This window comes from Terrapene carolina, unplaced genomic scaffold, assembly GCF_002925995.2.
Source record: "Terrapene carolina triunguis isolate 2854851 unplaced genomic scaffold, T_m_triunguis-2.0 Scaffold211, whole genome shotgun sequence".
In the NCBI taxonomy this organism is placed as follows: Eukaryota; Metazoa; Chordata; order Testudines; family Emydidae; genus Terrapene; species Terrapene triunguis.
This window is the reverse complement of record NW_020664562.1, coordinates 33,641,605-33,654,538: the sequence shown is the minus strand read 5'-3', so window position 1 is coordinate 33,654,538 and position 12,934 is coordinate 33,641,605. Positions and strand designations below refer to the sequence as shown.

The 12,934-nt window shown below is 42.4% G+C and overlaps 1 protein-coding gene across 1 annotated transcript in view; it reads right to left on the bottom strand.

Annotated features, from left to right (window-relative positions):
• LOC113407367 (leucine-rich repeat and IQ domain-containing protein 3-like) overlaps positions 1-12,934 on the bottom strand; it is a gene marked incomplete at its 5' end in the record, with an annotated part of 63,868 nt that overhangs the window by 8,093 nt on the left and 42,841 nt on the right. The window contains 2 exons of the mRNA XM_026655784.1: positions 1,903-2,620; positions 12,420-12,564. Of these exons, the coding sequence (XP_026511569.1) occupies positions 1,903-2,620; positions 12,420-12,564 (863 nt within the window). The remainder of the gene's footprint in view (positions 1-1,902; positions 2,621-12,419; positions 12,565-12,934) is intronic.

Sequence of the window (12,934 nt, the reverse complement as noted above, 5' to 3'; positions counted from 1 at the left end):
ATGTGTGTATATATATCTCCTCGATATATGTTTCACTCAATATGCATCCGAAGAAGTGGGTTGTAGCCCACGAAAGCTTATGCTCTAATAAATTTGTTAGTCTCTAAGGTGCCACAAGTACTCCTATTCCATCTTGTGCATCATCAACAGAATCATTTACTAAATTTCCAATCAGTTACACAAGTGCAAACCCATTGAAGACAATGGAATTGCTCAGCTGTCACTAATGGCATAATTTGAGACAATAAGGTTACACAGGTGCAACTGGGGGCTTAATACAGCTTGCAGAACTTTTGTTTGTGGTAAATATGGAAATTGGCTCACTCACCTCTCAGATTGGGTTGTGTTTGTATTTAAAGAAAAACATTTTTACTGTAAATTAAGCATATTTCATATGGATGTCATTGGAAGCTAACAAACATGGACCCTCACAAGTCATTTTTCAGAGCAGAGCTATGCTTTAATGTGAATGGGTGTCTTTAGGGATTTGGAAAAAAATACTTTAATATAGATAATGTAATTGCCTGAAAAATGTAGTTAGTATGTGGGCAGAATAGCTACATTACACAATAGAATTTACTTTCCCCATACATTTACAAAATCCTAACTTTCATGGTTCAAGGCTCAACTATTCCAAATTGTATCAAACTGAATTCTAATGAATGCATTGACATCCTGGATTCAATTTTTGCCCCAAAATTGTCTTGGGCAATAAAACTGTTAAAGATTTATTTGCACCACTGATTTCAATCTGACTCTGCTTAGTAAAAATAATATGGCATTGTGCTGCACACAAAGACACTGCATCGTAAGACAAAAAGGTTGCTGTTGTGTCTTATCTGAACAGGGCATAATTAAGCAAGCATATATTTTCTACTATGCAAAGTCTCAAAGGAAAGAATGAGAAATCTTAACCACAATGCTGAAGTCTTGAACTAATGAATACTTTGATGCTTTTTGTTTGCTTTCTATGGACTTTTGACAGTACAATCCAGCACAGGTGATGCTGCATAGTAAGAATAATGTACTGTCTGCTTTATTTTTGTGGGCAAAAAACCCCCCCAATGTTTTCTTTGTGGAATTTTCCTTTAAAAAAAAATCACATTAGTATTGAAATGTGGTTATGGTCACTTTCCTCACTTTATGTAAATGGACAAATCCTGCCCTGTCCTCCTTAGCTATGGAAGGTGGTGCACACAGGGAACTTCCACACTGATGCAGAGTTGGGTGAGCTGAGGAAGGTGGTTCTGAATTCCACTACTTTGTGGATCTGTTGGATTTTCCCTCTGGGAGGCAAACAAGTCACTATACAGGCCACTTCTGGCCTGAGGTCTCCCCACCTTCCCAAGTACCCAGCACATGTACCTAGCACTTGTACTCAGATTCGGTGCAAGGGACAGGATTGGCTAAGAGAGGTATTAAGGATGTACTTAAAGTTCCCCTTGATTTTGTGGTTCTACTTCTACAGCAGGGGTCGGCAACGTTCGGCACGCGGCTCGCCAGGGTAAGCGGCGCGCGTGAGCGATGTGCTGGCCGCGGCTTCTCACTGCCCCCATTGGCCCGGGACGGCGAACCGCGGCCAGTGGGGGCCACGATCAGCCGAAACTGCCGCGTCAGCAGGTAAATAAAACTGGCCTGGCCCGCCAGGGTGCTTACCCTGGCGAGCCACGTGCCGAACATTGCCGACCCCTGTTCTAGAGGAACACTTTGTTTACAATACTGTAACTCTGATATTTGATCTGTTTTTGGAACTGAGCAAGGATATGATTTATTTGTATTTCTGTTTATTCTACAAAAAAGCATCCAAAACATTCTAACATATGGATGTATTTCAATCTAGAAAAATGATCCACATCCAATCCAGCATTCATATTATACTACTGAGTATTAAGAGAAACATACCTCTGCCCCTGAAAATTTTTTATCAGCTCCTTCCATTTTTCCAGATCTTCTTTGTTTTCCTTAACAATGCTCGTTCTTTCCTTTATGGTTTCCTCACTTTTCCTCAATCTGTCAAGTCTAAACAAACTCTGTGTCAAAGAAGCATGCTGAATGCTGAAGTCTTGAATTAATGAATACTCTGATGCTTTTTGGTTCTTGGTTTCTAAAAACTGAGCATGCCTTTGCCTTACTTTTTCAATAAATCCTGATCTTCTCAATTGATGTTGTTGTAAAGCTTCTTGAATTCTAATGTCTTCTTCTTTGCATCTTTTCTGAACACCATTCTTTTTCTCCTCAAGAAAACCCTTAATACAGTAGTCAGCTTCGCCTTTGGCAATTTGCATCTGCATCACCCCACATATCTTTTTAGTTTGGATCTCACATCTCTTACTCTCCCTGTAGGCTTTATCAATAACATAAAATGGTTCAAGTCTTACAGATCCATACATTCTAGCAAAAATCCTCTTCTCTATACTTACTGGGTGATTCACAGCTTTAAGCTGTGGAGCAGGATGAACAAGAGAATGAAATGGGTGTACAGCATGCCAAATTTCTTCCTCTTTCTTTTGAAATATCATCAGCTTATCCTTCACGGAATGAAAAGCAGCTTTACAAACTGAAAGCCTAAATTTAGTTTCTACCTGCTCCTCCATATTAGGTTTCTCCACGTCCAAGAAACCTACAATACAAAGAATGCAATATTTAATCTGTGATGCGTATTTGATTATAAAAATTTACTATTTCTTATTATTTCAGACTCTTTATTAGATTTTAATATCTACTGATGATAAATGTCCTATTTAAGTCAATCTATCCTCTTGTGAGTTTGAATTAAATATTATATTACTTTGAAATAAGAATTTAAATTATCTTGTCATATCAGTACAGTATTATCATCTGCCAAAATGTGCTTGTTCAACACACCTAATAATGATAAGCAAAGGCTCAGAGTTAAGTCTAATAGACTGCTTTTTATTGTGTCAAAATGGCTGTGCAAAAGTTTCAAAATATTTAATAATAATAGTAGTAAGTGCCAACTTAAAAATCAGCTACTATTCTTGTTGGAGCCTAATCCAACCCCTCAATGAATTCAATCAGAATCTTTCAATTTACTTTAATAAGTTTTAGATCAGCACCCTGCTCTATTACTCATCAAAAGAAAATTATGATATTTTTGAAAGTTTCACAAGTTCCTATACCAGCTATCTTTTTAAAGGCAGAATTTTTTAACCTACTGATATTAAAAAAATCACAGCATAAAATAATGTAACAGTTAAATAATATTATTAGAAATAATATCAATTTTTATTCCCATTTTTAAAAATATATCCCTTGCTCAACCTCTATTTCACTGTGTCTCTTAAAATTAAATATCAGTCATATTCAATTGGGTACTCCATCTTCTATATTCATGTCCACAACAAATTCTTTCTCCCTTTTATACTCTGAGTATAATACATGTTGAAATATTGTCATTGGTTTTATTTATATGAAAATGTTTACAGGAGAGGTGTATACAAGGCAATTAATAGTTTTTGCAGAGAATAAAGCACAAAATGAAACTAAAGCTTGTCTGAGTACCATAAATGCCTTTCATTTCAAGCATGTTCCAAAGCCATGGATATTCTTTTTGTTGTATGGTAAGAAAAAAGAAAATTCAAATAAAAATAAAATAAAATAAAATAAATGATTATCTTGCCTCGTGTGGATTTTAAAGTTTTTTGCTGCTACTTTTTTGGACTTTCCACTGATGTAACTTGGAGGTAGTGGGAACTATTGTTCAAGAGCAGGTTCAAAAACAAATAAGTGTCCAAGGGAATGGCCTGGGTAGAAAGAAGTGATGGGATGAGATATATCTGTGGCAAATGGTAAATGAGGGCAGATATGTGACATGGTATTAAATAAAAGCTTATGCAAATTTGATAACTAATTCAATCAAATCAACTGAATTAAATTAGACAGGGTGATCCTTGTTGAACTGCAGCCTGACCCATGTGCCTTGATGACCCATGCCATCACAGGTTTCAGCAAAAATCATGACACTTTCGTAATCTGTGGCTTATTCGGCTGGACACCCACCCTCTCCATGCAATGGTTCACCTGAGCAAGCATCCATCAGGTTCCAAAAGGTTCCGTTTTGGAACAGGCTATGCAAGTCCTAGCAGTGACACAACAACCCACTACACTGGCTTTAGTACAGGTGTGCTCCCTTCCCTCATCTGTTGCAAATGGCAAGACTCTATGCTGCACATAGTAATCAGTTTGAATTTGTGTGCCTCTCCCCCTAGTCTATGTACACAGGGGCCAGGTCACTTAATCCAGCTACTCTCTTGGAACATGCTCTATCTGAAACACTACCAACTGACTATAAAAAGTCAGAGTAACTAAATAAACAGCAAACAAGCTGTGACACAAACATGAAACACAAAAATAAACATGTATATGATGAAAACCAACTCAGTAAGGCAGAAAATTCTTCAAGGGATTCTCCAGGACTTCAGAGGTGGTCAGATCTAATTTCACATGCCCCTGGGATCAATCCAATGTAGAGCAGAGGTGGGCAAACTTTTTGGCCTGAGGGCCACATCTTGGTATTTAAATTAGATGTCTTCAAATCACCAGGGCCTGATGAAATGCATCCTAGAATACTCAAGGAGCTGACTGAGGAGATATCTGAGCCATTAGTAATTATCTTTGAAAAGTCATGGAAGACAGGAGAGATTCCAGAAGACTGGAAAAGGTCAAATATAGTGCCCATCTATAAAAAGGGAAATAAGGACAACCCGGGGAATTACAGACCAGTCAGCTTAACTTCTGTATCCAGAAAGATAATGGAGCAAATAATTAAGCAATAAATTAGCAAACACCTAGAAGATAATAAGGTGATACATAACAGTCAACATGGATTTGTCAAGAACAAATCGTGTCAAACCAACCTGATAGCTTTCTTTAACAGGGTAACAAGCCTTGTGGATGCAGGGAAGCGGTAGATGTGGTATATCTTGACGTTAGTAAGGTTTTTGATACTGTCTTGCATGACCTTCTCATAAACAAACTAAGGAAATACAACCTAGATGGAGCTACTATAAGGTGGGTGAATAACTGGTTGGAAAATCATTCCCAGAGAGTAGTTATCAGTGGTTCACAGTGATGCTGGAAGGGCACAATGAGTGGGGTCCCACAGGGATCGGTTCTGGGTCCGGTTCTGTTCAATATCTTCATCAATGATTTAGATAATGGCATAGACGAGTACACTTATAAAGTTTGCGGACGATACCAAGCTGGGAGGGATTGCAAGTGCTTTGGAGGATAGGATTATAATTCAAAATGAGCCAGACAAACTGGAGAAATGGTCTGAAGTAAATAGGATGAAATTCAATAAGGACAAATGCAAAGTACTCCACTTAAGAAGGAACAATCAGTTGCACACATACAAAATGGGAAATGACTGCCTAGGAAGGAGTACTGTGGAAAGGGATCTGGGGGTCATAGTGGATCACAAGCTAAGTATGAGTCAACAGTGTAACGATGTTGCAAAAATACCAAACATCATTCTGGGGTGTATTAGCAGGACTATTGCAAGCAAGACACGAGAAGTAATTCTTCTGCTCTACTCTGCGCTGATTAGGCCTCAACTGGAGTATTGTGTCCAGTGCTGGGTGCCACATTTCAGGAAAGATGTGGACAAATTGGAGAAAGTCCAGAGAAGAGCAATAAAAATGATTAAAGGTCTAGAAAACATCATCTATGAGGGAAGATTGAAAAAAATGGGTTTAGTCTGGAGAAGAGAAGACTGAGAGGGGACATGATAACAGTTTTCAAGTACATAAAAGGTTGTTACAAGGAGGAGGGAGAAAAATTGTTCTTCTTAACCTCTGAGGATAGGATAAAAAGCAATGGGTTTAAATTGCAGCAAGGGCGGTTTAGGTTGGACATTAGGAAAAATTTCCTACCTGTCAGAGTGGTTAAGCACTGGAATAAATTGCCTAGGGAGGTTGTGGAATCTCCATCATTGGAGATTGTTAAGAGGAGGTTGGACAAACACCTGTCAGGGATGGTCTAGATAATACTTAGTCCTGCCTGGAGTGCAGGGGACTGGACAAGATGACCTCTCAAGGTCCCTTCCAGTTCTATGATTCTATGTTCAGCTCATGCACTTCTCTCAGAGCTTTACAGTGCCAAGGAACATAGTAAGAAGCATAAAGTGAATTTTTTGGCCTTTGTGGCTTTCATTTAAGGACTTACTGTTATTTTTATGCAATAATTGCATTTGCAATATAGCCATGGTCACAAAAAGATTTTTTGTTTTACCTGTTTTCTGATCAAATCACTTCTTACATGTGTGCCAGTCAGATTGCTTCATTTACTGATAAAATAAGTTTAAGTACTGTAAGAACTGAAGAGCCAATATGAGTAGTTGCATAGGAGCATGCTATATTTTGTTCTGCCTCACGTATCATCATGCAAAACAAGCCATATGCTGACTATAGAATATTTATTGTTGACAATGTATGAGGGTAAAAAGAAAATGGCTTGATTTCAAGATACTTGAAGTGCTGTCAGTTTAAAAAATCTTGTTTTGATTTGAAAATTGAGCAATTTTGTTACAGAGTGACTTAAGGAGAATAAATATCAAACACCAAAATGTCATTTTACAGAATCATTTGTCTGATCATAATCATATAAGAAGTGTGCATAAACATTCTCTCTTTTCACGCTGAAAAGGTTTTTTTGTGGGTGAAAACTGGAGAAAGGTTTACATTAAGTTTCCTTTTGAAAAGGGTATATAACTACATGTCAGTAATAGAATACATGAGTTTTACCTAAGATTTGTGGCAAATAATGTAGATCAAGCTCATGTCTCATATTTCAGATATTTTCCCCCCTGCCATCCTCAATACAATAATCCTTTGACTATGTCAACAGGAATAGTTCAGTATGTCTACTAGGATGTTCTCTTACTCTTTGAGGTATGTGGGAATTCAAAAATGCTTTTCTTGAAATCATTCTATTCATTGTTAAGAGGGACTCCCAACATACATATAAGGCAGACAGAGTGGCCTCCTGTGTTTATTTAGCACACCACTTACTGAGTCAACATTTCCTTATGTATACTAGATTTTTTAAATGTCTACAATGCTTTAAAGACTTTGTTCAGTAAAAAGATGTTATTATAGACATTATTTTGATTTCCTGGAATGATCACACCGCTATGGTTGCACAAGTCTCTTATGAAAGCGCTCAGCCTACATTGCATACAACCAATCGTAACTTAAATTAGCCACTTGAATTAACAGAATAACTAATAGCAACAGTAGGTTGTACTGGGGAGCAATTAAATACAATTAAATATCACGAATTATATTAAAATAAGAAGCACCTCAAAATGCAACCGATGAAAGTACTGACAAGGTCCTTTAAATAATTTACAAACTTGACATTAGTCTGAGTAAAAAGTCCCCTGAAAACCCATGTTTGAGGAAGATAAAAATTGTTGATGTTATAGGGCACCATATTCTCCATAATTTCACCATTCAAATAAAAATTAAAGATTATGATATTAAGAGAGACTAGGTGGTTGAGGTAATATTTTTTATTGGACCAACTTATGTTGGTGACAGAGACAAGCTTTCAAGCTACACAGAGCTCTTGTTAAGGTCTGGGAAAGGCACAATGGCTATGTCTACTGGCAACTGAATGACAAAATGTTTGTCTTTCAGAGGTGTTAAAAAAACACCCTCCCAAAAGACAAAAGTTTTGCTGATGACAAGCACCGGTGGGAAGAGTGCTTTGTCGGTAGCAGTGCTCTCCTGCCGACACAGCTAATGCCGCTCTTTGGGGGTAGAAGTTTTTGTCATCAGGGGAGACGACAAACAGCAGCTACACTGCGTGCCTTTTAGCGACACAGCGGTAACGACACAGTTGCTAAAAGCTGCATAGTCTAGACATAGCCTAAGTGTGTCACAGCTAAATACATGATCAAACAGATAGTTTAGCATAAAGAGTTAGCACATTTTTTAAGGGATCGTTCAAGGTGAAGTAGCCCATTAGCACCTCTGCAGACACAGGACAAAAGGGGGAGTTAGTGGGTTGCAGATTGTTGCAATAAACCATAAATCCAGTGTCTTTACCAAGACCATGAGTTTTAGTGTCTAGCAAAGTTATGAATTTAAGCTCCCAAGCTTGTGTTTTGAAAGTGTTGTGCAGGTTTCCCTTCTGGATGAGGACTGATAGGTCAGATATAGTGTGATCACTTTGTGGAAAGTGTTCACCCACTTTCCTGGACACCACGATCAGCTTCAACAATGGAACCCTATGGACAAGTGTATACAAGAAACCCACGATCACCACACCTACCTTCGTAGATCCAGCAACCACTCCAAAACCCCCAAGAAATCTGTTATCTCCCGCCAGGCCCTCAACTTCCACAGAATATGCTCCAAACAGAAAGTCCAGGATATACACCCAGGGCCGGTGCTACCATTAAGGCGAACTAGGCGGTTGCCTAGGGCGCCAAGATTTGGGGGCGCCAAAAAGCGGTGCCCACAATTTTTTTTTACAGCGTTCCTATGCCCCCTCCCCGAGCGCGCGGTCGCCGCTCCACTTCTCCTGCCTCCCAGGCTTGCAGCGCCAATCAGCTGTTTGGCGCCGCAAGCCTGGGAGGGGAGGAGAATTAGAGCGGAGGCGGCGTGCTCGGGGAGGAGGCGGAGCAGAGGTGAGCTGGGGTGGGGAGCTGCCACACGGCACCCCGGGGGGGGGGAGCTGCCGCGGGGGGGGGCCCCCCAGGGGGGGGGGGGGGGGGCGCAAGGTGGAAGTTTCGCCTAGGGCGCGAAACTTCCTTGCACTGGCCCTGTATACACCTTAACACACTCAAAACCACCTTCACCAAACAAGGACACTCCACCAGAGAAGTAGGTCACATCATGGAATGGGCAACTCAAATACCCCGAGAGAACCTGCTTCATACAGAGATAAACACCCCTCTGAGAATGCTTATCTCTAGTTGTTACCTACCACCCCACACTGGAACCCATTCAGGGTATCATCAAACTACAACCCATGCTAAATGTGGACCCCATCCTGAAAGAAATCTTTCCCTGAACCCCTTCTAGCTTTCAAATAACCCCCCAACCTCTCCAAGCTCATCATCAAAAGCAAGCTCCTCACAGACAAGGACACACAAACGTAAAGCCACACCAGACCGCTCTCATGGACCAGCACTAGTAGGTGATGAGAGACACACTTTGCCAGTGGGTTTCACAGATGTTTGCTGAAAGCAGAGCAATAGTGAAACTCCGGAATTTTCGGTTCTATTTAAAGCTCTAGATGGGAGTGTGCTCTAGTGGGCACAGATTCTTCTGCCTGTTTCCCCTAAGGTTGATCCCTCCTGCCCTTTTCCCCTCCAACCTGTCTCTGTCCCTGCCCCTGGCTTCCTTTTCCAGTTTCATTTTCCTTGCCTAACCAATCTCCACCCCTCAGGATTCTCATCCCAATCCCAGTATCCTTGACCACCTAGTCTAGTTTCCCCATGTTGGCTTACTATCCAAGTTCCAATTCCCACCAACCCACCTCCACACACACACTCCCAGTTTCTCCCTTTCCCTACACCCAGTCTCAGTTCCTACCTCCTGGCTCTGCATCCAGTCTGTCTCTTTTCCCACACTGGCTTTCACGCCTAATCTCCCCTCTCCAGGCTCTTCATCCCGTCTCAGACTCCGCACCCACCTCATCCTCAGTTAGTTGCCCTGACCTCTCTTTTCTCTGGCTTCTTCTCCCAGTTTCTTTGCCTAGCCATTCCCCAGTCTGCTCCTGCATCCTAACTCCTTACCAGATCTGTCTCCCCTTCCTCCTGCCTCATTCTCATTCCCTCACACACTGGTTCCTGGTCCCAGGCTCCTTGTCCAGACAGTCTCAGTCTCCCCTTCCCCCCAATTAATTGTACAATTTCCATGTTCCCCCTAGCAAAACTGAATTCCAGTCCCAGTCTCCTTGCCCAACCTATCCCAGCCTCGTCAAGTCTAATTTCAGCCTCTCCTCCCAGCTCCCAGTTTCTTTCCTCTCACCTCCAGTTCCAGTCTCACCAGACAACTTTTTCTTCTATGCTGCCAGAATGCCAGTGAGAGGGTCATTGAGAGCACAGGAGAAATAGACTACTTGCTCTCACTCCCAGTGCCCAGCCCCTGTCTGACTCAGAGCAGCAATTACAGGGAAAGTCAGGTTCCCAGACCAGTCTCCCTCTCTGGGTTTCTCATCCAGTCTCATTGTCCGGGCCTTTCCTTGCTCCTTGTCCCAATCTCTTTGCCTAGCCAGTTCCAGTTCTTCCCCCACACTCTGGCCTCTTTCCAGATCTGTCCCTCAGTGCACCACTGGTTCCCAGGCTCAGTCTTCTTGCCCAGCCAGTCCCCCTAGTTCCCAGACCCAGTCTCTACCACCCCAAGTCTCCAGGCCTAGTCCACACCACCCAGGCTCCTTGTTCCACTCTATTCCCTCAGCCCTCCCCTGCAACACCCTAAGTCTGGCTCTTGTCCCCTCTGTATTTGAATCAAATGGCCTCCTCCTCCACGCTGTCTGGGAGGAGTCATTGAGAACACAGGAGAGGCAGGCTCCATGCTCCCAGTTCCACTGCTTGGCCCATCCTCAGCTCAGAGCAGTCATTATTGGGACAGGCCTGTTTTGCTCCTATAGCCCTGGGCTGGAGAGAATGTGCTCAGTCATTCACAGGAGCTGTGAGGGGATGGAGAATGCTCCGTTGCTCTGTAGGGATGATGCATGCACAGTCTGGTCAGTGCTAGGAGCTGTAAAAGACTCAAACATGCTCAGTCAGGATGGAATTTTCAGAGATTTTAGCTGTTAAACTCTAGCAAGTCTCCACAGAGCATGTGTAAAGTACAATTTCTTAAAATTTTCCAAAGGCTTATAAATTGGCCAAATGTTGGTGGATTTTTGTTGGGGTAACAAAATGCACATTCCTGACACAAAGGCCAACCCCTCCCCGCCCCCCCCCCCCCCCCCCCCCCCCCCCCCGCAGGCAAATTTCAAGTGCCTGTTCCAAAGAATGGGGGCACTAGTGCTGTTCAAAGAAAGGGTCACCAGGATTTTTTAACATAGGCAAGATAATGTATTGCTCCCTAGACTCATTCTTGCAAATGGCTGAACTGGTTTGATTGAAATTTAAAACAAAAAACAAAAAAACAGCTTGAGTCAGACACACGGATGGAAAAAGTTAGCCTAAATAATTAAAGTTTGGCAAAGTTATAAGCAACTGAAAATAGGGTCTGATAAAGTGAAGTATTGACCAACTTTAATTAGAAGTGACACTACCAGCCCCACCTATAATAAATAACTACAGTAACTCCTCACTTAACGTCCTCCTGCTTAACGTTGTTTCGAAGTTACGTCGCTGCTCCATTAGAGAACATACTCGTTTAAAGTTGTGCAATGCTCCCTTATAACGTCGTTTGGCTGACTTTACAAGGGAGCATTGCACAAGTTCCTCTTCTCCCCCTCCTTTCCTCCCTCCCTCCCAGTGCTCCCCCTGCCGCCAAACAGCTGTTTGGCGGTGCTTAGGACTTTCTGGGAGGGAGAGAGGGAGGGAAGGAGTGATAAAACTGCCCTCCCCCCCCGGCAGGCAGGGCCACCTGGAACGCAGGGGCTTTAGGGGCTGCAGGGCCCTGGGCTAAGGAGGTCCCGGGGCCCTGGCCTGCAGCTCTAAAGCCCCTTTTGGAATGCGGCCCTGCGAGCGCCGGTTCTCTCCGGACGGCTTTGAAGGGGAAAGCGCCGCTTCTCTCCAGCCACTGGCTGTGCGGCTGCCCCTGCTCCTCCTGAGTCCTCCAGCCCGTGCTCGCAGGACCACATTCCGAAAGGGGCTTTAGAGCTGCAGCCCAGGGCCCTGGGGCCCCCTTAGCCCAGGGCCCTGCAGCCCCTAAAGCCCCTGCATTCCAGGTGGCCCTGTCTGCTGGGAGGGGGGGGCAGCTCCCAGAATTGCGGCCATGGGGGCAGTGCAGCACTGCGCAGAGCCACCTGCACACCCCCTGCACCAAACGGAAGCTGCCCCAGCTAAGTGTTCTGCACCTCCTGCCTGCCCCAGCCCTGAGCCTCCTCCTGCATCCCCACCCTGAGCGCCCTCCCACACCCTAATTCCCTCCCAGACCCTGCACCCCCAGCCCTGAGCCCCAGGGGTAAGCCAGGGGCACCTCCCCGCCACAGTACAGTATTGTACAGTAGATAATGCCTTTTGTCTGCCCCCCCAAAATTTCCTTGGAACCTAACCCCCTGCATTTACATTAAATCTTATGGGAAAATTGGATTTGTTTAACATCGTTTCACTTAAAGTTGCATTTTTCAGGAACATAACTACAATGTTAAGTGAGGAGTTACTGTAATATCATTGCTAAAATCTTTCCAAGTAGCTTTTTCTCATTTACGGTTAGTTAGATTTTTTATTTTATAAAGTATTACAGAAGGATTAGATTACTAACCCTTCCTCAGTGGAATTCTTTGTTCCGCTAGTTTTTTCTTTTTTTCTTTTTTCCTCAATGTGGATGAAATGGAGAAAGCCGGTTGTTGTTTTTTTCTTCTCAGACATAAAACAGGAAGCTTTTTAAAATTATTCATATATAAGATCTGTTAACAAAACAAATTTTATTTTAATTAAACATGCCATTATAATCAAGAAAATGAAGATTTGTAGTAATAATACAGCATATACTACTTTTTCCTATAAACAATTAGATATTCTATATACTTTTTTACTGATTTGACAAAAAAAATCCTTCCTTTTTTTGTAGGCTGCTACCCCCTTTTTGCAAGACTATTTCTTACTAGGCAGAGTCTCTATTTGCTTGGCTAGGTGAATACTTGTTCCAACCCCACACCTCTGTAATCCTGGAAAAAATCCCAGCTTTTAGTCTAAACAACTCTTCACTCATCATCTGTTATACCAAGATGCATTCCTTTGTAGTTTTTCAGTGACAAGGACACCTTATCTTTAGCT